At 43.0% G+C, this 25,814-nt stretch overlaps 1 protein-coding gene across 1 annotated transcript in view; it reads left to right on the forward strand.

Moving 5' to 3' along the window:
* LOC137423012 (E3 ubiquitin-protein ligase Mdm2) overlaps nt 1-6,252 on the forward strand; it is a 102,660-nt gene extending 96,408 nt beyond the window's left edge. The window contains exon 12 of the mRNA XM_078774775.1: nt 4,715-6,252. Coding sequence (XP_078630901.1) covers nt 4,715-4,902 — 188 coding nt within the window. The 3' untranslated portion in view covers nt 4,903-6,252. The remainder of the gene's footprint in view (nt 1-4,714) is intronic.
* The last annotated feature ends 19,562 nt before the right edge of the window (nt 6,253-25,814 follow it).

The raw sequence follows: 25,814 nt of genomic DNA on the forward strand, positions 1-25,814 counted from the left end.
GTTGGTTTGTAACATTTGGTTATGGCTTCACCATTGATCTTTGACATACAGAATAACACATTTTTCTGCCGTGACTCCTCTCGGGGCTCGGAGGTACCCCGTGACCAGGGGGTCGGAGAGGAGCACGTAACACACTGGATATATCAGGACACCTTGGGACAAGAGGAACAGTAGAGAGAGTGGGAGAAACATCAACAGCAGAGTTGAAGGCCAAGATGGAGGAACGCTTGGACAAACAATTGAAGTGGGGAGGAATGAGGCATAGGAGAGGATGCATGTAGTGGACAAGATGGATGCAGAAAAAAAAATCAGGAAGGAACAACTGGAAATTTGGAAGGCGGGCGGCTTAGTAGTTGGAGGGTGGGGAGGGGAGAAGATGTCCAAGGGTGGAAAAGATCATGGTTTTAGATGGGGGCGATCTGAGATGGTGGTGAACAGCTGTCTTGAACAGCTGGAGGGAAGAGTGAGATTGAAGAGAATGTGGAAGTTGGTTCCACAGGTGGGGAACAAAAAAGGGATAATGAATGGAGGTGAACAGTCATCCTGGGTTTTGGGAGTTTCCCTAGAAGGGGGTTGGTGGTGTGTGCCCTGCAAGGATCTGGAGGGGACAAATTACCCAAAGAGTAGTGGGTGCAAGACTAGAACAGAGGTGGTAGAAGACAGAGAGACCACCAACCTGTATGTTGTGAAAGTGACAGGCCCATCGACTCAGCTTCAGCCTATAGAAAGTCTACACCCCCTTTCAAAATTTTCACCTTTTGTTGCCTTATAGCCTGGAATTAAAATGCATTAAATCAGCCTTTTACCACCTTCGTTTAGACATCATAAGCCACAATTTCCAAATGAAAAAACAAATTCTACAAATTTCAGAAAATTAATTATAAATACAAAACTAAAATATCTTGGTTGGATAAGTGTCCACCCCTCTTATAATAGCAATTGCAAATTAGCTCAGGTGGAACCAATCACCTTCAAAATGACACCCAAAGTTAATTGCCCTCCACCTGTAATGGTTTGAGTAAGTAATTTTAAAGGTTGGATAGAAATAAAATGGTAGTATAAAGTGGACATATATCAGGATGGAAATAATGTCTTTCAGTTATTTTGTTATGCCCATGCCTGGTGTTGGCTTAGCGGTTAGGGTGCCGACTTGGGGTCCTAGGATCCTGGGTTTGAATCCCGGTCGATCGCTGAATTAACACCAGGGGGGTTGACTCAGCCTGTCATCCTTCCGAGGTCGGCAAATTCAGCACCAGTTCACTGGTAATTCCCTGTGTGTCATAAGAGGCGACAAACAGGGTTGGTGGCAGGAAGGGCATCCGGCCATAAAACATTGCTTCAAAAAAGGGGACCAAGGTGCCCGAAAAAGGCCAACCCTGCTCTGCGGGGAAAAATGACCTCTAAAGGTGGTTCAGTTATTTTGTTATGCCCCGACGACGAAGTCGCCGCAGGCATTATGTTTTCAGGTTGTCCGCCCGGCTGTCCGTCCCTCCGTCTGTGATGGGTTTTAGTTACTGCGATAACTTGAGAACGGCTGAAGGGATCTTAGTCACACTTGGTGCAGGTATGTATAATGAGGTAAATAATAAATGATTCGATTTTGGGGTCAAGAGGTCAAAAGGCAGTGGTCCCGTTAGGTAAAAATTCTGTTACCAAGGTAACTTGTGAACCAGTGATGGGATTTTGACCAAACTTTGTATGAGTGTATATTATGATGCGAAGATGAACTGATTAGAATTCAGCATCAAAGGTCAGAGGTCATGTCAGGTAAGTGATACTTGAGAACAGCTGAAGGGATTTGAATCAAACTTAGTACAAATATGTCTCATGATGTAATAATGTGGGCGGAGGCATATGTGGGCAGAGGTGGACGTCACGATGTCGAAGACTGTCGTTGTAGTTATAAATAATCTATATTGAGGGGTGGTGGTGGTTAAGGTATACATTTGCAAATGGGGTATTTTAAACTTGCACATAGTCTGGGGATAAGGTAAATAGGTTTTTAGAAAGCAGTAAATACAGGAAAGTTTAGATGTTTTGGAGGAATGGGCAAGGATATGCCGACAGGATTTTAATGTTGGTTCGTGTAAGTTTTAGAGAGAAGCAGATTGCTGTTCAGAGTGTTTTATTTATGGAGGGCTTTGCAAAAAGGTTGGTCAGGAATAATATTTTGGAATAATTGTGAAAAGAATACCGTGCACAAAAGTTTGCGTTATTTTCACTTTTCGTGGTGCTATTCCCCATTAAACATTTAGGGGAAGTTTTCCGTGTTCAATTTGGGTAGATAATGATTCAAATTTCTGTGAAAGTCAATTTAATAACACAGTTACCTTTAAGTACATAAAACAAATTAGGAAATTGAAAAAGTATTTTTTTTTGCTCTACATATTATATTATCATTTGCTGGTGATATCTATCCACTTACCAAAAAGAAAATAAATAATTATTGAAGTAATCAATACCAGGTACATTAATATGAATTGCAAGAAACCACATTAAAAGTGTCAAATGAGTGAATATGTGAAATTATTTTTCGTCAGCTTGTTCCCTTGCTTTAAAGTCTGAGTGGGTTGGCAATGGCACGAAGGAAGCAACTTTCAACAGAGCAGTATGAGACGCTCCAAACTCTGCGCGAATCAGGGCACACTACGAAGAAAATAGGAGAAAAGCTGAAGATCTTATACAGTGGTGTGAGGTACACTTTGCATCGTCTGAAATAAACTGGGTGAAAACAAGTCTGAAAATGAGACAAGGAAATACCAGGAAGACCCAGAAGAACCTCTCCAAGGCAAGACAAGCACTTAAAGTTGCTCATGTTACATGATAGAAGAAAATCAAGTCATCAGCTGACATTAAATGAGACATTGAGACATGAGAGCAGACCAGAACATTAACATCGCATCCAGCACTGTGTGCCGAAGCCTGATTGCAACAGGTCTCCGTGGTGGAGTTGCAACAAAGAAATCACTGCCGGGACCACAGAATAAGGAGAAAAGACTGGAATTTGCAAGGCGACACCAATATTGGGTGATTGAACAATGGAATCGGGTACTCTGGCTTGAGGAATCAAAGTTTGAGCTTTTGGGATCTAAGAATAGATGCTAATTCATACTCCGAAGACCTAGAGAACGTTACCACATGCAATGCATTCAGCCTACTCTTAAGCATGGGGGAGGCTCTGTGACTCTCTGGAGTTGTATCTCAGCTTTTGGTGTTTTGGAGAACGTGTTTAAATCAATGGGACGTTAACCAAAGAGAAGTACAAGCAGATACTGCAGCACCATGCAGTTCCTAGTGGAAATCGTTTAATTGGAAGAGGATTCATTTTGTGACAAGATTACAGCTGATGTGCTCAGAATGTTTGAATGGCCATGCCAGAGTTTGGGCATGAGTTCCATCAAGGCCATATGTGATTACCTGGAAACAAAGAACAAGAGGAACCCAACTAACTTTACAGAACTGTGGAATGTATTACAGGGTATTTGGCGCAATATTCCTGTTGGAGTGCTTCAGTCGTATACGGGAAGCACGGGTAAAAGAGTGATGGCACTCAAGGTCGGACACAAAGTATTGACTGACACTATAAAATCACACTGTTCTTGTTATTACATCCACCATGGAAGATGGACAGAGGTATATGTATTCACTCCTGTTTCTTTGTGAGCAGGATATCTCAAAAAGTTGAAGCCAGATTCAGACGAAACTTGGTGTACAAGTTGGGGGGGGGGGGGGTTACTAGGGGCAGAGTGATTAGATTTTGGTGTGCAGTTTGTTTAACATGCATTTATATAAGGCTGTTGGTTTACAATAATAAACACATATACGATTTATCGCTGATAATTTTGTGAACTTAACCTGAAGTATCAATATCATTGGAATAACCCAAACTTTTGGGTTATTATGGAATAACCCAAATCTTTGGAATAACCCAAACTTTTGCACTGCGATGTAGGTTACCTAGCCAATCGGCTTGGTGCCGGGAATTGATAAGGCAGATATAATTTTGGAGTGCATTCAGAGGTGCATAACCGTATGCCATAATTGTACGCAAGTCTGGTGAGGCCACATGAATCTGGAACACATTTCTGGTCAACTTGCAGAAAGGAAATGGCTGCATTAATGCACATCTTGGAGGAATAACTCTCAAGCACGTGACAGTGGTGAGTAATGGCTGGTTATGACAATCATTTTGTCAGCCAGCCAACATAACCCCTATTACTAAGCAGCTCTACGTTTTGGATACAAAATCTAGGCTCATGGAAGTGTGAGAAACATAATAATGCCATGACATTGACATCATCACATTTCCACACCAATAAGTATCAAAGTTGCCAGCTTTGTTATTCTCATCCCTTGCACCCTCCACCCTGAAGTTCTTGGACATTTCTTTGTGTAACAAAAATAAATAAACCTGTAATTGTTAGAATCACAGGAAAGGAAAGATACTTCTTTAGATTTGAGAGTATAAATCTTCATTATCGTACATCGAATATGATATAATTTTTCTCCTGCTTCAAGATCTATTTTATGTATCAATCACTCCCTGTGACTGTGGTTAGTTATATGCATGTCTTCACGTGTTGAACTCTGCACACATATGTTGGAATGTTCATGCCTGACAACCTTTATTTACACATTCGCTGGACCATTGTTACTGAAGTTGGCTGGAGGTTATATTTTCACCCTGTCTGTTTGTCTGTCTGTCTGTGAACAGGATATCTCAGAGTTCTGGATGGATTCGGACGAAATTTGGTGGAGAGGTTGGTTGGGTATGTGACACGAACCACCTTTAGAGGCCATTTTTCCCCGCAGAGCAGGGGTTGGCCTTTTTCGGGCACCTTGGTCCCTTTTTTGAAGCAATGTTTTATGGCCGGATGCCCTTCCTGCCGCCAACCCTGTTAGTCACCTCTTGCGACACACAGGGAATTACCAGTGAACTGGTACTCAATTTGCGGACCTCTGAAGGATGACAGGCTGGGTCAACGCCCTCTGGCGTTAATTCAGCGATCAACCGGGATTCGATCCTAGGATCCCAAGCTGGAACCCTAACCGCTAAGCCAACACCAGGCTTTGGGTATGTGACAAGGATGAAATGATTAGATTTTGGTGAAGATATGAACCCGACAGTTTTTTTTAAACTTATCTTCTCCAATCCAAAACCTTGATCTTTTCTTCCCCCGCTAATTCACCCCAGATACACTTTTTTGAAATTGCAACTTCTTTCCTGGAAGTCCTTGCAGTGTCTATGTGTTTTATACCTCTTCCACCTCCCCCCAAGCCCTCTCCCTCCCACGGATCTCCCGATGTCCCTGCTCTCAAATGTTGTGTTTGTCCTTCCCCCTCTCTCCCCATCTTGTCTACCGCTCCCCTTATTTTGTGTTTTATGTGTCGGTTTGACTTTTTGTGTGATTAATGTTAGCAATTTCACGAGCCTCGATCTTGCATACACACACACAAAAAAAAAGAAGTGATTCTTCACCATCGAGCGATCGGACTAAAATCGATGTATAGCATCGTATTTCAAAAAGTTATGCATGGATTCGGATGAAACTTGTTGGACAGGTTGAGTGTGTGACAAGGATGAATCGATTCGATTTTGGTGAAGATCCAAACATGGATCTGGATACGAGAATTTTTTTTTTAAATCTTCAAAGTGATTCTTCACCAATGAGTGATACCGCCAAAATCGATAAATAGCATATTTCAAAAAGTTATGGACGAGTTGTGACTAAACTTGGTGGACGAGTTGGTTAAGTGACAAGAACAAGTCGGTTCGATTTTGGTTCAGGTCCGAATCCAGATCCGGCCTATCAGTGGGATACAAAACGTAAACTGTTCAGCCTGGTGGAGTTGTGCGCTCTACCGAGTGACGTTCTAGTTTTACAGTGCTGGTAACTAAATTCGAATGCCGTATATAGAATACAAAACCGATATAATGACTGCAAATTATTCTCCAGCATCGTAGATATTTGTCCCGTCTGAGTGGAAGTTTTTCTTTTCCTTTTATATGCAATGTCACAAATTATTTGCTCGTGTCTGTTGGGCAGTGAACGTGCAATGTTCGGTAAGGTGCAATGTTAAGGCTTCCATGTCTATGATGTAATACAGAATGAATAGTTTGTTAAATTGCGTCCTGCGTAATGCTTTTTTGAGGCGAGATGTTTTCAAGAAAAGTTGAGTAAAGTAAAAAGGGGACAAGTTATAATGCAGTTATATTTTAACCTGTGAATAAAGATTGCCAGGGTTTGAGAGATTTCCAGTTACTTCCTGATATACAATTATCTAGCATGTATGAGCAATTTGTAGAAGTGATTTTCATGAATTATCTCTCTCTCCAAGGATATGAAAATGGAAAGATTGTTGGAGAAAAAAAGGAGAACGGCAAGTTTTTTGTTTGTTGTTTTAGTCGATAGTTGTTTTGTTATCTACCTTTCCATGTGTATAGTTTGTTACTTTAAGTATATTCAAGTTTGGTTTTCACTCACCTGCCAGTACGGATCGATCGAGTAAATCACCTTGGGGAATTTTTGGCATTTGGGAGCTCATCCAGGATCGATCTTTCCACCAGCAGTGACATGGACAGGGTGAGAATGCCTGCGGTGGCATGGAGCCTTTCCTCTCTCCTCGGTGGCACGGTGGTTCGGCACATGCATCTGGAAGGCTGGGAGGGCCTTCTGTATGGTTGTTCCTCGGGTGATAGGAGACGTGTGTGTGCGGAGGAGAGGGTGAGAAGAGCATCCTCCCAGAGGTTGCAGTGGGGCCATCTCGAGCTGGGACGTGGTTGGTCGTCCTGTTTGGATGGGAAGAGTTTGGATATACTCTCTTGTTCTAAATAAGTAATTCAACTTTGATTGAGGAAGCCAAACCCAACCCTGGAATTGTTGACCACGACTCAATAATTCAGGTAGACTTTGTGACATCGGTAAACCCCAGGAAACCGATCCGACCTGACCCACCACCCTCCCTACTAAACCCGTCCCCCGCTCGCAAGAGCTACAGATTTACAAAGGCAGATTTTGACCAGATGAGAGCAGAACTGCGTTGTTTTTCTACAGAGTATTTTAAGAAGAACCCCAACATGAGTACTGCAGACCAGAACGGGCAAGTGCTCAAAACCAGTCTCCTCGAAGTAAGAGACGAGTATATGCCAACAAAAACGAGCAGCACCCGATATGATCTCCACGACATTACAAGCGAGATTAAATGTAAAATCAAACAAAAACAACACCCGGAAGAGCCAGAATGATAGAGGGACAACTTCAGAACACCTCAATCAGAAGTCCAGAAATTACTCCGTTCTGCCACAAAGTTATTTGAATGACATAGTTGGTCCAACCCTGTTTTTAAAACAGCCATGGCCTTCTACAACTACTGAAATAAATTTAAACGGTATTCATCAACTCAGGGAGGGAAGCTCACTTGAATCTGAGTCAGGAGAAAGCTAACGTCTGGGGAGGCAGTTTTAGTCGGTCTTCACAAAGGAAGGGAATATCAATAAACCAAATGTTCCACGTTCCCCATACCCAGATATATATTTTTTTGTGTATACTGAATCGAGGCTCGTGAAAGAGCTAACATTTATTTCACAAACAAATCAACCAGACAAACAAAATATATAAAAAGAGGGAGTGGAAGACAAGATGGGGAGAGAAGGGGAAGCACACAAACACAACTTTTGAGAGCAGGGAGAAGTGTGGAAGGGAGAGGGCTTGGGGGGAGGAGGCGTGGGAAGGGGGGGGGGGGGAGAGGTATAAAACACAAGGAGACCAAGGACTTCCAGGACAGAAGTTGGTATTTCAAAAAAAAAGTGTAGGATTTTGGGTGAAATTAGCGGGGGTAGAAAAGATCAAGGTTTTGGATGGGGGAAGATAAGAGATGGTGGTGAACAGCTGTTTTAAAGACCTAGAGGGTGGAGTGGGATTGAAGAGAGTGAGGGAGTTTGTTCCAGAGGCGGGAGAAAAGAGGAATGAAGGAGTGAAGGTGAGCAGAAAGTCTTGATTTTGGCAGTTTAACCATAAGAGGGTTGCAGGCAGATCTTGTGCGACCTGTAGGAATATTCGGGGGACAGAGCCCAGAGAGAGCTGGGGGGGCAAGGCCAGAGAGGAGTCGGTAGAAGACAGAAAGACTACCAACCTGCCTGCGGTGAGTGAGTGAGAGGCCCTTTTAGTTAGCTTCATCGCGGGAGATTCCAATGATTCTGAACGCTTTGGTTTCAACAGCGTGAAGACGAGCTAGGTGTGAGGCAGGAGCACCAGACCAGAGGGGAGAGCACTATTCCATAGAGCTGCAGATGAAAGCCTTGTAAGTGGTGAGGAGGTCAGGTGTACCAAGGAAGGACTTCGCACGACGGAGGATGCCCAGTCGGCGACTGGCTTTGGAGGCCAGATTTGAAATGTGGTTTTCCCAGGAAAGATCATGGCAGATAGTGAGACCCAAAAGCTTGAGTGACAGAACTTCTTGGAGAGGATTATTCAGAAAGTGGATGGGAGGGTTGTCCAGTCAGTCTTTTCGGAGAGACATCGTAAGAGTGTGAGATTTGTCAGGATTGAAAGACATGTTCCACTTGTTTGCCCAGTCTGTGATTTTGTCCAGGTCTGCAGAGAGTGTAGAGGCTGCAGACTGCCGATCTGAGGGATGAGGAATGGAGCGACAGAGAGTAGAGTCGTCAGCAAAGAGATAGAGAGGATTTTCAAGAGAGTCAGAGAGATCATTGATAAAGACCAGAAAAAGCACAGGGCCAAGAATACTGCCTTGGGGAACTCCAGCCTGAACAGGAAGAGGAGATGAGAGAAACCCATTCAGGGCCACACGTTGACTACGACTAGAGAGGAAGTCCGCCAGCCATGCGTGGAGATTTCCATGGATACCAAAGGAGGAGAGTTTGGTGAGCAGAGCGGGGTGCCAGACCGTATCGAAGGCACGTGAAATGTCAAGGGAGACAGCTCTAAGTTCCTGTTTGGTGTTGAGGACCTCCATCCATTGTTGAGAAAGCAGAAGCAGCATGTCCAGAGTAGAGTGACCAGGTCTGTAACCAAATTGATGGTCAGAGATCAAGCCATTGGAGAAGAGGAAAGATTTCATATCTGAAGCAATGATGGATTCCATGACTTTGCTGATAATTGGGAGAAGGCTGATTGGTCTGTAGTTGCTAGGATCTGTTTTTGCACCTTTTTTGTGCAAAGCGGTGATGATGGTTGATTTCCAAAATGATATTCCAGATATCGCAGTTCATATTCAGGGTGTCGAGAAGCTCTTGAGGAAGCTTTATCCATGGAAAGCCTCTGGTCGAGATGATGTGCAAGTGGAATTGCTCAAAGAAACTGCATCGGAAGTGAGTGCAGTTGTTGCTCACATATAATCTATAACCAATCCCTCAGGTCAGGTCATTTACCCCAAGATTTGCAAGATGCTAATGTCGCCCCTATCTTTAAGAAGGGTGATAAAACTAAAGCAGGGAACTACTGATCTACGTCTTTAACCAGTATAGCCTGTAGGATATTGGAAAATGTGTTTGTTTCCTGTCTCGTGCAACACCTTGATGACAATCACATATTGGCATCATATCAGCATGGGTTTCGACGAGGTCACTCATGCAAAACACAACTTTTCCTGACAACATATGATGTCATTGATGCATACAAGAGAAAGAAACAGATAGACTTGGTGGAGTTGGACTTTTCTAAAGCTTTTGATAAGGTGTCACACTCGATCACTGTGGATTCTGCGGTCAACAACTTGCCTGGATTCGAGCCTTTCTGACGAACTGTGTCCAGTTGTACTGGAAGGGGCAAAGTCATTTGCAGCCCATGTTGCATCAGGTGTCCTTCAGGGGACTGTTCTTGGACGGACAATTTTTCTCTTGTATGTGAACGATCTCCCAGAGAAGGTCTTTTCATCAGTAAGAATCTTCGCAGACGACAGTGTCCTGTACAGAGAAATTAACAACCCAATTGATGGAATGAAGATCCAAGATGATGTTGAAGCCTTACAGAAGTGGGAGCAGACTTTGCTGATGTAATCTAACCCCGGCAAGTGCAACGTCTTGAGGTTCAAACCAATCCGTAATACAATAGTCACTGAATACTCCATAAACAACATCCCTCTCCAGCAGTGCAGCTCATATAAATACCATGTGGTGCTCATAAGTGTTGACTTTAAATGGATGATTCATTTTGACAAAATCTTGAAGGCAAACCAGCAACTGGGATTTGTTCGCCGCAGCACCAGAGAGCTCGACAAGTCCGACAAGTCCTACCTACAAATCCCTAGTCAGACCTCGTGTGGAATACTGCTCAAGTGTGTAGGACCCCCGCTCCAAATCGGACGTCTAGAGATTGGAGAATATCTAACGTCGAGAGGCCATGTATGCCTGCAATGACTACCGCAAGACGAGTAGTGTTTCCAGCGTGATTCACGACTTTAAATGGCAAAGTATTTCTCAGAGTTGCACTGTCAGAAAACCTACAATGGTTTATAAGATCTTGAGAGAATTGGTGGCTATCTCACCAAGTGCCTTCTTTACAGAAGTAAAACACAAACCGAGAAATGTCATATGATACTTCAACACTGTCAACCAAGGAGTAACGTCGACAAATTTTCCTTTGTTCTATGTTCCATACCCGATTGGAACGACGTTCCTGCTAGTGTCGTAAGAACAATTCCAGAACCAGCTGAATAAATGTATTAACAACATGAATTTGGACTAACGTACATCTACATGCATGCGCACACAAAATGATCATCTTCGTGATATGCTGGAATGTCCCTTTCAAGATTATCCAAAGAAGAAAAGAACTGTTAAATACTGACCAGATGTTTGACGAAAAGTATGACTTGCTCACGTAGGAACAATTTATTAGTGTCTGTTCATCTGTGTGGGATAGAACAGGCGGATCTTAAATATTTAGCCAGGGTTGTGGATCTTTTCCTGATTGCTCATTAATATAATAGACGATTGTCAGCCATTTCTCAGTGTGCCAATGCTCAGGGAGAGGAGAATGATTGGGTGACACTGAAAGGTGATGAGAAGACCATGGGTTATTCCAAGCTAGTGTGTTTTACATGTGAACCCTGTGGACTACAAGAGCTGAGTTAAGGGCAGGATAAGCTATGAGATGCGGTGTTATGTATTTAATCATTTAGGGCACGTTGCAAGGAATTGTGAGTCATCTTCTAAAGGTGCCAAGATGTGGATGCCAAGGGTTGCTGAAGCAGTGCATGAAAGGGCCTGGAGGAAAGTGTCAACAGATGACTCTTGCAATTGCCAAAGCCATGAAGTGATTGCCGGCTGCGTGTTGAAAAACTCATGTTCCCAAGATAGAGTTGGAATCGTATATTGGAGAGGACCATTTGTTGCTTGCATGTGACAATAAGCTTCTGGTAGTGAGCATTGCCTTTATCCGATTCCTTACTGGAGCCAGTGAAGAAGGGGAAGATCAGGGGTTCTTGCATGCATGTCTTGTGGGACAGATTGCACCAGAGTTGTGGTGAAGAATGACTTTATGAAGGAAGACTACTATCGAGGGAAGTTCAGCTACATGCTGTTGATTGACAACATGGTATGGAAGATGTCAATGATTAAGTATGAGGTACCCCTTTCCTGGTAGACGTGGTTGAAGTCGAGTGTCTGCTGGAGGATAATGGAGTATAGACAACCTATTCAGAGTAGTGACCAGCTGAGAATACAGCAGAAAAGATATCGAGGTTGGAGAGGTATATCCAGCTGCCCAATCTATTGACTTCGATTCAGTGAGCACCACTGTTTTTTTTTTGTTTTTTTTTTGGGGGGTATACAAGATCGAGGCTCGTGAAAGAGCTAACATTAATCACACAAAAAGACAAACCGCCACATAAAACACAAAATAAGGGGAGCGGTTGACAAGATGGGGAGAGAGGGGGAAGGACAAACACAACATTTGAGAGCAGGGACATCGAGAGAACTGTGGGAGGGAGAGGGCTTGGGGGGAGGTGGGAGAGGTATAAAACATATGGACACTGCAAGGACTTACAGGAAAGAAGTTGCAATTTCGAAAAAATGTATCTGGGGTGAATTAGCCGGGGTTGAAAAGATCAAGGTTTTGGATGGTGGAAGATAAGAGATGGTAGTGAACAGCTACAGAACAGCTACCTGGCTACCATAACAGAACAGCTACCATAAAGACCTGGAGCGAGGAATGGGATTGAAGGGAGTGGGGGAGTTTGTTCCAGAGGCGGGAGAAAAGGGGAATGAAAGAGTGAAGGTGAGCAGAGAGCCTAGATTTTGGCAGTTTAACCATAAGAGGGTTGCTGGCAGATCTTGTGCGACCTGTAGGAATATTTGGAGGACAGAGCACAGAGAGAGCTGGGGGAGCAAGGCCGGAGATGAGTCAGTAGAAGACAGAAAGACCACCAACCTGCCTGCGTGAGTGAGTGAATGGCCCTCGGAGTTAGCTTCATCGCAGGAGATTCCAATGATTCTGAAAGCTTTGGCTTCAACAGCGTGAAGCCAAGCTAGGTGTGAGGCAGGAGCACCGGCCCAGAGGGGGGAACAGTATTCCATTGAGCTGCGGATGAAAGCCTTGTATGTGGTGAGGAGCTCAGGTGTGCCAAGGAAGGACTTCGCACGATGGAGGATGCCCAGTCGGCGACTGGCTTTGGAGGCCAGCTTGGAAATGTGGTTTTCCCAAGAAAGATCATGCAGATAGTGAGACCCAAAAGCTTGAGCGACGGAACTTCTTGGAGAGGATTGTTGAGAAAGTAGATGGGAGGGTTTTCCAGTCGCTTTTCGGAGAGACATCGTAAGAGAGTGAGATTTGTCAGGATTGAAAGACATGTTCCACTTGTTTGACCAGTCTGTGATTTTGTCCAGGTCTGCAGGGAGTGAGGAGGCTGCAGGCTGCCAATCTGAGGGATGAGGAATGGAGCGGCAGAGAGTGGAGTCATCAGCAAAGAGATAGAGAGGATTTTCCAGAGAGTCGGAGAGATCATTGATGAATACCAGAAAAAGCACAGGGCCCAGAACACTACCTTGGGGAACTCCAGCCAGAACAGGAAGGGGCGATGAGAGAAATCCATTCAGGGCCACACGTTGACTACGACCAGAGAGGAAGTCCGCAAGCCAAGCGCGGAGATTTCCATGGATACCATAGGAGGAGAGTTTGGTGAGCAGAGCTGGGTGCCAGATCTTATCGAAGGCATGTGATATGTCGAGGGAGACAGCTCTGATTTAAATGAAAATGAAACTGATGAAACTTGGTGGAGAGGTTGTGTATGTGACAAGGACTAATAGATACGAATTTGGTGAAGATCTGAATATGGATTCGGATCCAATAATTATTTAATTTCAAGTGATTCTCCACCATTGAGGGATTGGGTGAAAAGCGATATATAACATATTTTAACAAGTACAAAAAGTTTTAATTAAAACAAAAGCCGCGTCGATGTTACACAATGCCTAGATGCAGCTGTGCCTATAACGTTGATGTTATAGGCACAGGACATTCCTATTGATTCGATTACTTGATGTTATTTTTGTGCAAAGTGAAAATATATCTCGGCAATTTCCCGTGTGTGGCGACGAATTTTTAATATATCTCGGCATTTTCCCGTCTGTTATTTCAGGCGGTGTATGACTGACCATGCCGTGATTGTAAAAAAATATATCTCGGCAATTTCCTGTGTGTGGCGACACGTGAACGAAGCTATGCTCCTCTCTCCACATTATTGTGACGACGTATAAATTAAATATTTCATCGTGACGATTGTCATCAAATGGACGAATTTTTAATATATCTCGGCATTTTCCCGTCTATTATTTCAGGCGGTGTATGACTGACCATGCCGCGATTTAAACAAAATATATATATCTCGGCATTTTCCCGTCTGTTATTTCGGGCGGTGTATGACTGACCATGCCGCAATTTAAAAAAAAAAAAATCTCAATGGACTTGAAGTTACAGGCCCTTGACAATTCATTTCGTTCTATAAAGGGCAACTTTCATCGGATTTGCTTCCCGTTTTTTTTCAACCGAGTCTAAAACTATGTTAGCGACTGTGAAAAATGAAATGATATATCGAATTTGATTTGAAATAAAACTGTGTGAGAGAGGAAGACACTACGGGCCTACAAAACAGGCCTCAAAGCTATGTGAGTTAATAAAATGGTGGATATTTGTTTATATGAAGCCTCTCCCAAAATGGGTGGAGCTATGGTTCCCAGAATGGGTGGAGCTTTGAGGTTTTGTCTTCTCTGCAAGAACAAGAAGAAGAAGAAGAAGAACAAGAACAACAACAACAACAGCAGAGGGCACTCTATTAGCAGCGTCTGCGACGCGGCTAAAAAGGTATGGATGACTTACGACTAAACTCGGTGAATGAGTTGGTTAGGTGACAAGAACAAGCCGATTCGATTTTGGTTCAGGTCCGAATCCAGATCCGGCCTATTGGTGGGATACAAAACATAAACTGTTCAGCTTAGCGGAGGGATGCGCTCTACCGAGTACCATTCTAGTTTCTGAATGCCATTCCCACCTGATTTTCCCTTCTGATCAGTATGTAAGCCATCTGAACCCAACTTTTCAGTTATTCAATGAACCTAAAGTTTAAAAACCTGAGACGAATGGTGCATTCAAAGGGCAAATCGGCTTGCAGTAGAATATAACTTGAATATCCCCTGTTTTTTTTTGTTTGTTTTTAATCAGAATTGTAGTCCTACCTAATTTTTTTTCTGCTGATTTTGCAAAATAAAATAAAATACTTTGATTGTCGTAAAACGCTCAAAACAAACCATAAGAAATTTACTCGAGCGATGCATTTCCTGGAACTACTTTGCCAACGCCATCTGCTTGGACTTTTTGAGGGCTCCTCATATTTCAAAGCTAAATTCGCGTGCAGATTGTGACGTGTTTTCAATGAGTCGAAATGTTAATTTACCATGAACTTGCGTTCACTCCCTACAAAGCATTCTTTCACCGTGCCAAGTATCTGGTGGGACAACAGGTAGGATTTTCTGCCTGAAGTGTCAATGTCGATAAACATTAATGGTGGTTTATTTTTTATTTTTTTTATCTTTAGTTACCATATAACTCTCAAGACCATCCTTGTGTCTGTGGGTTGTTGCACTATTTCTGTAGTATTTCTCATCAGCACTTATGATGACAACCTTTCTACCTGATTTGCATCTGACAGATCATGCACTGATCTACATGAAGCGGTGGTGAGTGGTTAATGCAGGAACCTCTTGCAGTTTTATGTGTGTGCGTGGCAAAGCAAAGTAGTACATCATTCTTCAGGCTGTTTTCACTCTGATCCGCTGGGCTGGATTGCCTTTCTTCATCATCATATTCCTAGGGATTATATTGGCAAAATATCTTCAAAGTGTCCATAATCTGACAGATATTTTCAAGTTGTGTGTTTGCTTGTGCATTTGTACGTTATTCTTTTACAGCTGAACCACAGCACTGAGAGGCTCCAAATGTTTTGGTGTAGGTACTGTAGAATCTGGGCAAGGTTTTAAGGTAACAAAAATGTCCATTTTGAGGCCACCAAAGGCCGCTATGAAAGTGTATATTGGGATGTGGGTTCAGGCTGTGCTGCCGCCGGCCCGCAAGCAAAAGGTAACCACCATGAGTCCAACAACTCCATCGCTTTTCAATGTCCAACATGTCGAGAAACCACTGTCGGGAAAAGCTCATCCAGCTGGGCAGTTCCCCCTCCTCCCACACCCCGGGCCCCTGCTAGTCTAATACGTTTCCCATACACATTCCTATGCTGCCATACCTTCTTCCTTTTTAGCTCACCTGGAACGAAGTTCAGGGGAGCTTATGCGATGGCGCATTGTCCGTCCGTCAGTCCGTCCGTCCGTAAACACTTCAAACTTCTTCTCCGAAACCACTGATGGGATTGCGACCAAATTTGGCACAAATTATATCTGTTGTGTTTTGACAAAAGTTTGTTGATGGAATTCAAAGAAATCTGTCCCATTGAGGGTCTACGGGGGGGGGGGGGGGGGGGGGGTGAGGGGTGGGTGGGGGGGGGAGGGGGTATTTTCTTTCTTCTCAGAAACTACACACGCAATTTCGATGAAACTTCACCACAAACTTAATCACCCATGATGTACCAATGTTTGTTCAAGACATTAGAAAAAAATCTGCCCTTTAGGGGTCTATGGAGGGGGGTGGGGGGGGAGGGGGTATTTTCTTTCTTCGCAGAAACTACACATGCAATTTTGATGAAACTTCACCACAAACTTAATCACCCATGATGTACCAATGTTTGTTCAAGGCATTAGAAAAATTTGGGTCTTAGGAGGTATATGGGGTTGGGGGAGGGGGCGTTGCCCCCCAAAATAGGTATTTTTTCCTTGTTTCAGGTCTTATGATTATGTTAGTCTGATTCTACAAGCTGCCCTGTCTTCTAGCAACCATTGAAATTGGTTTAAAATACCCTTAGTCGGTGTAGTAAACTGTTTGTTTATTATACCAAGTGAGTGCCAGGGGTATTGCCCCTATGTTTTCTGTTAACTTTCAAACAGATTCAAAAATATTGACATGCCACACTCATTTAGTGTTCCCATCTGATGCCTGGCTCACAATTTTGAGACCACAGATTAAAATCCCATAATGCTCTATTGATTTGAACATTGTCTAAAAATTTCCTTGAGTCATGTAAAATACACAACAATGTATGATAAGTGTGCATGCTCCACCATACGCTTTGGATCACTTTTTTGTTTGTCTCCGTGTAATTTCTCCTTCGGCCCTGCTGGAGGTGTTTCCCCTGTCTCCTGCTGTTTCCTTTATGTTGTGTCTTCCACAAGCCGAGACCTTGTATTAAAAAAAAGAAAAGTCGATTTTTTTGGATGTCTGTATCGTCATAACCCAGTTCTGACTTTTGATGATGTTTGTGACTATTCGATAAATATCACATCAAATATTTCACATCATTTTACATCTGGGGCACATCTCTTAAACTAGTTTTACACAAATTGCATCTAACAAACTTAAATTCTTGTATGCACTCAGAATTCGGACATGAATATTGATTTACAGTGCATTCAGAAAGTATTCAGACCCCTTCACTTTTTTCACATTTTGTTATGTTGCAGCCTAATGCTGAAATCGTTCAAATTCATTTTTTCCCTCATCAATCTACACTTTATGTGTGTGCGTGGCAACGTGTGTGTGCCCCATAATGGCAAAGAGAAAACAGGATTTTAGAAAGCTTTGCAAATTTATGAAAAAGAAAAGACTGAAATATCACATTTACATAAGTATTCAGACCCTTTGCTATGACACTTGAAATTTAGCTCAGGTGCCTCCCATTTCTCTTGATCATCTTTGAGATGTTTTTACACCTTGATTGGAGTCCACCTGTGGTAAATTCCATTGATTGGACATGATTTGGAAAGGCACACAACAACAACAACAACAACATGCATTTTAAGGCCATTTTCCCTGCTAGAGTGGGGGTTAGCCTTGCGATCCCCATGACGATCTTCTCCATTTTGCCCAATTTTCTGCATCTCCCCTTGTTAACCCCCTTGCCCGCATTTCTTCTTCCACCATCTTTAGCCAAGTCTTTCTCAGTCTTCCCTGTCCTCTACTTCCTTCTACATTCATTTCCATCACTCTTCTCAACCAGTCACTTTCATCCTTCCTCAACACATGACCAAACCATCTCAACCTGTTCCTCTTCACAGCATCAATCACAGGCTCTATTCCCATCATCTTTCGCAATTCATCATTTGTCTTCCTCTCTCTCAACGATACTCCGCACATCCACCGAACCATTCGCATTTCCACCCTTTCCAGCCTTCGCTGCTGCTCTACATTCATGACCCATGTCTCGCTCCCATAAATCATAACACTTCTCACACATGCAGCATACACCTTTCCCTTCAGCTTCAACGACACTCCCCTCCTCATCAGCACGCCACTCAGTTCCCGAAACTTCTTCCATGCACATCTCACTCCAGCAACCGTTGCCGAGTCTGATCCACCTTCTCCATTCAGCATGTCTCTGAGGTAGCAAAATGTTTTCACACCTTCCAGCTTCACACCGTCTCCAAGATCCAACTCAACATTTCCTCCATCTGCAGCTCCCTCTGTGCACACCTTACATTTGAATGTAGCTGCCACACTGGTTAATGGCCCTCTCAGACCACTGCATTTTTTATGAACCCACTCAGCGCACATTGTACATTGAATGGAGTTCACTCTGACACCCTTCCTGCACACAGCACATGGCCACTTCCCAGTTCCTTCCACCTCACCACATCCTTTACCACTTGCCATCACCTTCGTCTTTCCTATATTCACCTTCAGACCTTTTGTCTCCATACATTCCTTCCACTTGTTCATCTTTTCCTTCAGTCCATCCATACTTTCCGCAATCAACACCAGATCATCTGCAGACAACAACTCCCACGGTAAACCCTCCTTTACGTTTTGAGCCAGCACCTCCATCACAGCTACAAATAGTAGTGGACTTAGTACCGACCCCTGATGCACTCCCACCTTCACCTCAAACTCACCACTGTTCCCGTCCTCCGTCCTTACAGATGTGCGCGCTCTTTTGTACATTGCCATCACTACTCTGATCAACCATTCTTCCACTTCTAATTTCCTCAATGCCCATGTCAATACTTCGCGTGGAACCCTATCGAATGCTTTCTCCAGATCAACAAACCCAAGAAACAACTTCTTCCTCTTCTCCATGTACTTCTCCTGCAACTGCCTCACAATAAAGAGCACGTCTGTCGTTCCTCTTCCTGGCATAAATCCAAACTGCATTTCGTCAATCTTCACCTTCTTCCTCATCCTCCTCTCCAACACCCTTTCCAATACCTTCATTCCATGCTCCAATAACTTTATCGCTCGGTATGAGCCACACTCCAGAGGGTCACCTTTCCCCTTGTATAGAGGGACGAGGGTACTCAGTTCCCAATCCACTGGAATGCGGCCTTCTTTCACCACCAGATTACAGATCTCTGTCATTCTCTTCACACCCCAACTTCCTGCTGCCTTCAACATATCTCCCACAACTCCCGTCGGCCCTCCCGCTTTTCTACTCTTCATTGCTTTTATCGCTTCCTCAACTTCCTTCTCAGTTATCTTCTCTGCTGGTCCTAAAACTGGGTTACTCTCTATGTTGCCATCCCATTCATTCTCTGTATTCAACAGCATTTCCATATATCTTTTCCATCTTCCTTTAATCCAGATCGATTTGTCCCACTTCATCCTTCAAGCAACTCACCCCATCACATCACACCTCTCTTTCGCTATCTGCTTTGCAATCCTGAATACCGCTCTCTGACCCTCTTCCGAATCCAAGCGTTCTCTGAACATTTTCCGACATGCCTCCTGCGCCTTTGCTACCTCTTTCTTTGCTGCCTTCTTTGCTGCCTTCTTGGCTGCCTTATAACTTTCATGCTCTCCTTTTTCTGCTCCCGTACCCTTCGCCTTCTGCCACTCCTTGAACTTCTTCCTCTTCTTGTCAATCTTCTTTCCAACTTCTTCATCCCACCACCATGTTTCCGAGTGCCTCGGTGGTCCTTTTGTCCATCCGCATACCTCACCAACGGCTCCCAACAGACTATCTTTCATTGACATCCAACCACGTTCAAGCTCAACCACATCATCCTCTACCCTACTCAGCCTCTCTTTTAATGCCTTCCTTACTGTCACCTCTTTCAACCTCCACACCTTCATTCTCGGTTGGTACTTCACCCGCCGAGCTCTCCTCGCACCTTTCACCCTTATGTCGCAGACAACCAAGTGGGGCTGTGAAACAGCCTCCTCCCCCGGGATCACCTTTGTGTCCCGGAGGTGCGCCCTATCTCGTCTACGCACCATCAGGTAGTCAACGGTTGTCATCGACCCACCTGACGTGTATATAACAAGCTTATTATCCCCTTTCTGGAACTGAGTATTACAAATCAACAAATCAGCTCCATCAGCAAACTCCAAAATCCTTTCACCTTCTCCATTTCTCACACCATATCCGTAACCCCCATGAACTCCCTCAAAACCGTCCATACTCCTTCCCACATGTCCATTTAGGTCTCCTCCTTCCACAACAAGTTCCTCATCTTTCACGTTTTCCATCAGCTTCTCTATCGCACACCAGAACTTGTCCTTCTCTTCATCGCTCCGACCAACCTGCGGAGCATATCCCGAGATGATGTTGACCAAGAGCTTTCCAATCATCATTTTCACCATCATCAACCTATCACTCACTCGTCACACTCACCACACTGTCTACAACCTCCTCAGAAAACAGGACACCAACACCATGCACGCATTCTGGGCACCCTTGCCACACAAACTTGTATTTCTGTCCCTGCCTACCCTTCACCATTCTCACACCACTTCCCTTCCATCTCATCTCCTGCACACAACATATGTCCACTCTTCTTCTGACCAATACTTCCACCACTTCTCCTGATCTCCCTGTCATTGTCCCTACATCCCATGTCCCAAACCTCAGAAACCGATCTCCACTTCAGGCTGTACCCTGCCCATATGTAGTTGTAATTGTCATGGTTCTATTTTTGAGGCAATGTTTTTATGGCCGGATGCCCTTGGAAAGGCACACACCTGTCTATATAAGGTCTCACAGCTGACAATGCTTATCAGAGCAAAAACCAAAACTTCAAAAATAATACTGCTGCATTGAAGGTTCCCAAGAGCACAGTGGCTTTCATAATTATTAAATGGAAGAAGTTTGGAACAACCAGGACTCCTCCGAGAGCTGGCCGCCCGGCCAAACTGAGCAATCGGGGGAGAAGGGCCTTGGTAAGAGAGGTGACCAAGAACCCGATGGTCACTCTGGCTGAGCTCCAGGGATCCTTTGTGGGGATGGGAGAAACTTCCAGAAGGACAACCATCACTGCAACACTCCACCGATCTGGGCTTAATGGCAGAGTGGCCAGACGGAAGCCAAACAGTTCAATCTTGGTTTCATCAGACCACAGAATCTTGTTTCTCACAATCTGAGAGTCCTTTAGGTGCTTTTCACCCCTCAGCCCAGATTGGGCTAAGGGGTATTGTCGTCACTGGCGTCGTCCGGGTGGGCGGGCGTCCAGACGTCCGTCAACTTTTGGTTTCCGTCAATTTCAAGGAGACCGGCTTGTCCGATTACATCCATTTTTGCAGTGTGTGTTGGGGTTGAGTAGAGGAAGCTTCCTTTCGAAAATGGGCGTGCTGCGATTTTCAATATAGCCGCCACGGCAGCCATCTGGGCGTCCGTCAACTTTTGCTTTCCGTAAATTTCGAGCAGAACGGCTTGTCCGATTAAATCCATTTTTGCAGTGTGTGTTGGGGCTGAGTATAGGAAGGTTCCTTTCGAAAATGGATGCGCTGCGATTTTCAATATGGCCGCCATGGCAGCCATCTTGAAATTGGTTTCCACCATGCATGGGCTGAGGGGTTACGTCCTCTTTGCGGTGCTATTTATTTGCAAACTCCAAGTGGGCTTTTATGTGTCTTTCACTGAGGAGAGGCTTGTGATCTGTGCAGTGATCTGTGCCTCGACACAATCCTGTCTCTGAGCTCTGCAGGCAGTTCCTTCGACCTCATGGCTTGGTTTTTGTTCTGGTATGCATTGTCAGCTGTGAGACCTTATATAGACAGGTGTGTGCCTTTCCAAATCATGTCCAATCAATTGAATTTACCACAGGTGGACTCCAATCAAGGTGTAGACACATCTCTTAGATGATCAAGAGAAATGGGAGGCACCTGAGCTAAATTTCAAGTGTCATAGCAAAGGGTCTGAATACTTATGTCAATGTGATATTTCAGTTTTTTCTTTTTAATAAATTTGCAAAACTTTCTAAAATCCTGTTTTCTCTTTGTCATTATGGGGTATTGAGTGTAGATTGATGAGGGGAAAAATGAATTTAAACGATTTCAGCATAAGGCTGCAACATAACAAAATGTGAAAAAAGTGAAGGGGTCTGAATACTTTCTGAATGCACTGTATATCCAGTTATGCAGTATATAATACCAGCAAAAATGCCCGTCCCCAGTGACGGGAAAAGTTTAAATCAATCTATCAATTTAAATTACTTCATGGACTTTAAAAAATTTAATTGTGTTGCACTTTCGGTTTCATGCCGAGCCGAAGCTCGAGCTAAGTGCAACATCGGATTGTGGAAATTGTATTTGTCAAAGAGCATAAATTATAGCTATTTTAAATTGTTACTCCATGAAGATCTGTATTAAATCTACTTTAATCCAGATATCCATGTTGATTTTAAAGATGACTAGAAGGGACAGTAAAAAGTTAACGTTGAGTATTTTCTGCGTGTGCGTTGTCCGTCCGTCATTCAATGGTGAAGAATCCCTTAAAAAATGATCGGTTCCGGATGTTCACCAACATCGAATCAATTCCTCCTTGTCATACACTCAACCTGTCCTGCAAATTTCGTCCAAATCCGTCCATTACTTTTTGAGATATCCTGCTTACAGACGGGCAGGAGCGAAAACGTAACCTCTGTCCACCTTTCGTGGTGGATGTAATTTTGGGAAATATTTCAGCATACATGGAACAACCTCCCAATGGAATTGCTCCAGAAATTGCAGCAAATTATTCCAAAATGGATATCTGCTGTTTTGCATGAAAAAGTTGGTCAATTAAAATATTGAAATTTCATGCATTATTATTGTAAAATACAATTCATTTTTGTTTCTTTAATAAAATATGATCATTAGAATACCGTTTATTTATCAAAACGTACCAATGTGACAATAAAAAAAAATTTTTTTAACATGGCCTAAGACTTGTGCACAGTACTGTATTTACACTGCCTATCCGAAGTTTACACCCCCTTTCAAAATTTTCACCTTTTGTTGCCTTATACCTTGGAATTAAATTGCATTAAATCAAACTTTTTCCACCTTTATTTACACCGTAATCCACAACTTACAAGTGAAAAACAAATTCTGCAAATTTCAGAAAATTAATTATAAATACAAAACCATAGTCCCCCTTTCGCTCCGCGGTGCGACGGGGGACAACTAGAATATCTTGGTTGGATAAGTGTCCACCCCCCTTATTATAGCAATTGTAAATTAGCTCAGGTGTAACCAATCACCTTCAAAATCACACACCAAGTTCATTGGCCTCCACCTGTGTTAAAATATAGTGAATCTGATTATTTCCGAAATAAATCAGCTGTTCCTGGAAGAAACAAAGATGGAACTTTTTAGCCTTAATGCAAAACGTTACGTTTGGCGCAAACCCAACACAGCACATCATCCAAAGAACACCATCCCTACTGTGAAGCATGGTGGTGGCAGCATCATGTTATGGGGATGTTTCTGACCAGAAGGAACTGGGGCACTTGTCAGGATAGAAGGGAAAATGGATGGAGCAAAATACAGAAAAACCCTCGAGGAAAACCTGCTGCCCTCTGCAAGAAAGCTGGAATTGGGATGGAAGTATCAATCTTTTTGTGAGTTTTGTGCTAATAAAAAGAGTGCACCCCCATGCCAAATAAATAAATAACATATCCTCCAGCACGCGGCATTGCCGGGGCGCTTACGGTGCCCGGCGATGCCACAGTGCAGCACATAGAGACGGTATTGGGAGGGAGAGGGGCACAATAATTGATTGATTAATTGCATAATTAAAATCAACGAGCAACAGTACCCGCCCTATGGGCGGGGCTTCAATTGGGAAGCCCAAATGAAAAGGTAAAATATCAGAAATTGAAGGCTTTTTTATTTTAAACGATTCATATAAACATCCGTTCAATTATATCACACGCAAATCATCAAAATCTAAACAGTACATGGCTAAACAGTACATGGACGATCACGTACCACGTGCGTCTCGCGTCTCGCTCGCTCTCATGTTGTCCCGATAATGATCCTTCCACAGGTTCACCGACTGAAACCTTGTTACGACATTTACTTCCTCTAAACAGTCAAGTTAGCTCATCTTTTCGGTGCACCGGCATGAGCCGAGAATGGCCCATGCAGGGGCTGATCCGAGGATCTCATCAAACCGTCCGATCGGTAGTAGCGACGGGCGGTGTGTACAAAGGGCAGGGATTTAATCAATGCGAGCTGATGACTCGCGCTTACTGGGAATTCCTCGTTCGTGGGACACTGTCTCAAGCCCCAGTCCCCATCACGGATGGGGCTCAGCGGTTTAACCGAGCCTGATGGTGAAGGGCAAGGTACACGCTGGCCCATCCAGTGTAGCGCGCGTGCGGCCCCGGACATTGAAGGGCATTAAACGTTCATTAAACATTAAACGTTCATTGAACATTAAACGTTCATGAAAGGATTACGAAACGAAAAACATTACGAAATTACGTTCACACCGTCACGTCAAACACTACCGTGAACACATACATCGTCACAATGAGAACATTGTCACAATGAACGTTATGCGAACGCGAATGTTATGCGGGAGTCCAAACCTGAGAATGCTGGAGACCAAAGCTGAAATTGGGAAAACTAAATAGCCTATTTTACTCCCAGGGGTCCCAGGATTACCCACCCAAAATATCTTTGTGATCGGTTCAGCAGTTTTTACGGTACCTTCGAACAGAGAGACGGACATTTGGTGAATTATAGTTAGATAAAAGATTGTCATAAAATATTTTTTATCATTTGGCTAATGGCATAACTAAACCACGAGTGCTTCATCCGAAGATGTAATTAATGTATTACTCAATAAATAATGAATCGACGAATTGATTAATCAATAAATCAAAAATAGCCTTTACAGCCAAATCACTTGGTCATTGTCATGTCCAAATATCAGCTTCCGAGCTCAAAAGGTGCCTGATACATTGCCCAGATGAGAGAAAATATATACATGATTAATAATGAAAATAAATAAATAATAATCAAAAATAAATAAATAATTAAACAGTTGGCTAATATAATACATAAACAACCATCATTTCATCTGAATCTGTAACTTAAAATTTTTTTTAATTGCCATTCATCGAATAATTAAATAATTAATTGATAAAGTGATTAATCAATAAATCAAAATACCATTTATAGCCACATCACTTGGTCATTGTCATGTCCAAATATCAGCTTCCTATCTCAAAAGGTGCCTGAGATATTGCCCAGATGAGAAAGAAAATAAATAAATGATTAATAATGAAAAGAAATATATAATAATCATAATTTTTTTTAAATCAATTGACTAATATAACACATAAACCACCACCATTTCATCCGAATCTGTAAATGATTTTTTTTTTTGACATTAATTGAATAATTAAATAATCGATTCATTGATTAATTGATTAATCAATAAATCAAAAATAGCCTTTGCAGCGAAATCACTTTGTCATTGGCATGTCCAAATATCAGCTTCCTAACTCAAAAGGTGCCTGAGATAATGGCCAGAAGAGAAAGGAAATGTATAAGTACTTGATGAATCTCTAATAATTAAATAACTAATCAATTAATTGATTAATCAATAAATCAAAAATATCCTTTACAGCCAAATCACTTGGTGATTGGCATGTCCAAATATCAGCTTCCTAGCTCAAAAGGTGCCTGAGATAATGGCCAGAATAGAAAGGAAATGTATAAGTACTTAATTAATCGCTAATAATTAAATAACTAATTAATTAATTGATTAATCAGAAAACAAAAATACCGTTTTTGACAAAGCACTTGCTCACTATTGTGCCGAAATTTCAGCTTCCTAGCTCAAAGGATGGCTGAGATATCACCTGGACAAACAAACAAACAAGAAAGCAAGAAAACAAACAAACTACCAGAGTGAAAACTGAGTACTCCCTTTCAGCGTGCGTCATTGCCGAGCCCCATACAGCGCTTGGAGATGGCATAGGAAAG

The sequence above is a fragment of the Myxine glutinosa genome, chromosome 3, assembly GCF_964187855.1.
Source record: "Myxine glutinosa chromosome 3, kmMyxGlut1.1, whole genome shotgun sequence".
NCBI lineage: Eukaryota > Metazoa > Chordata > Myxini > Myxiniformes > Myxinidae > Myxine > Myxine glutinosa.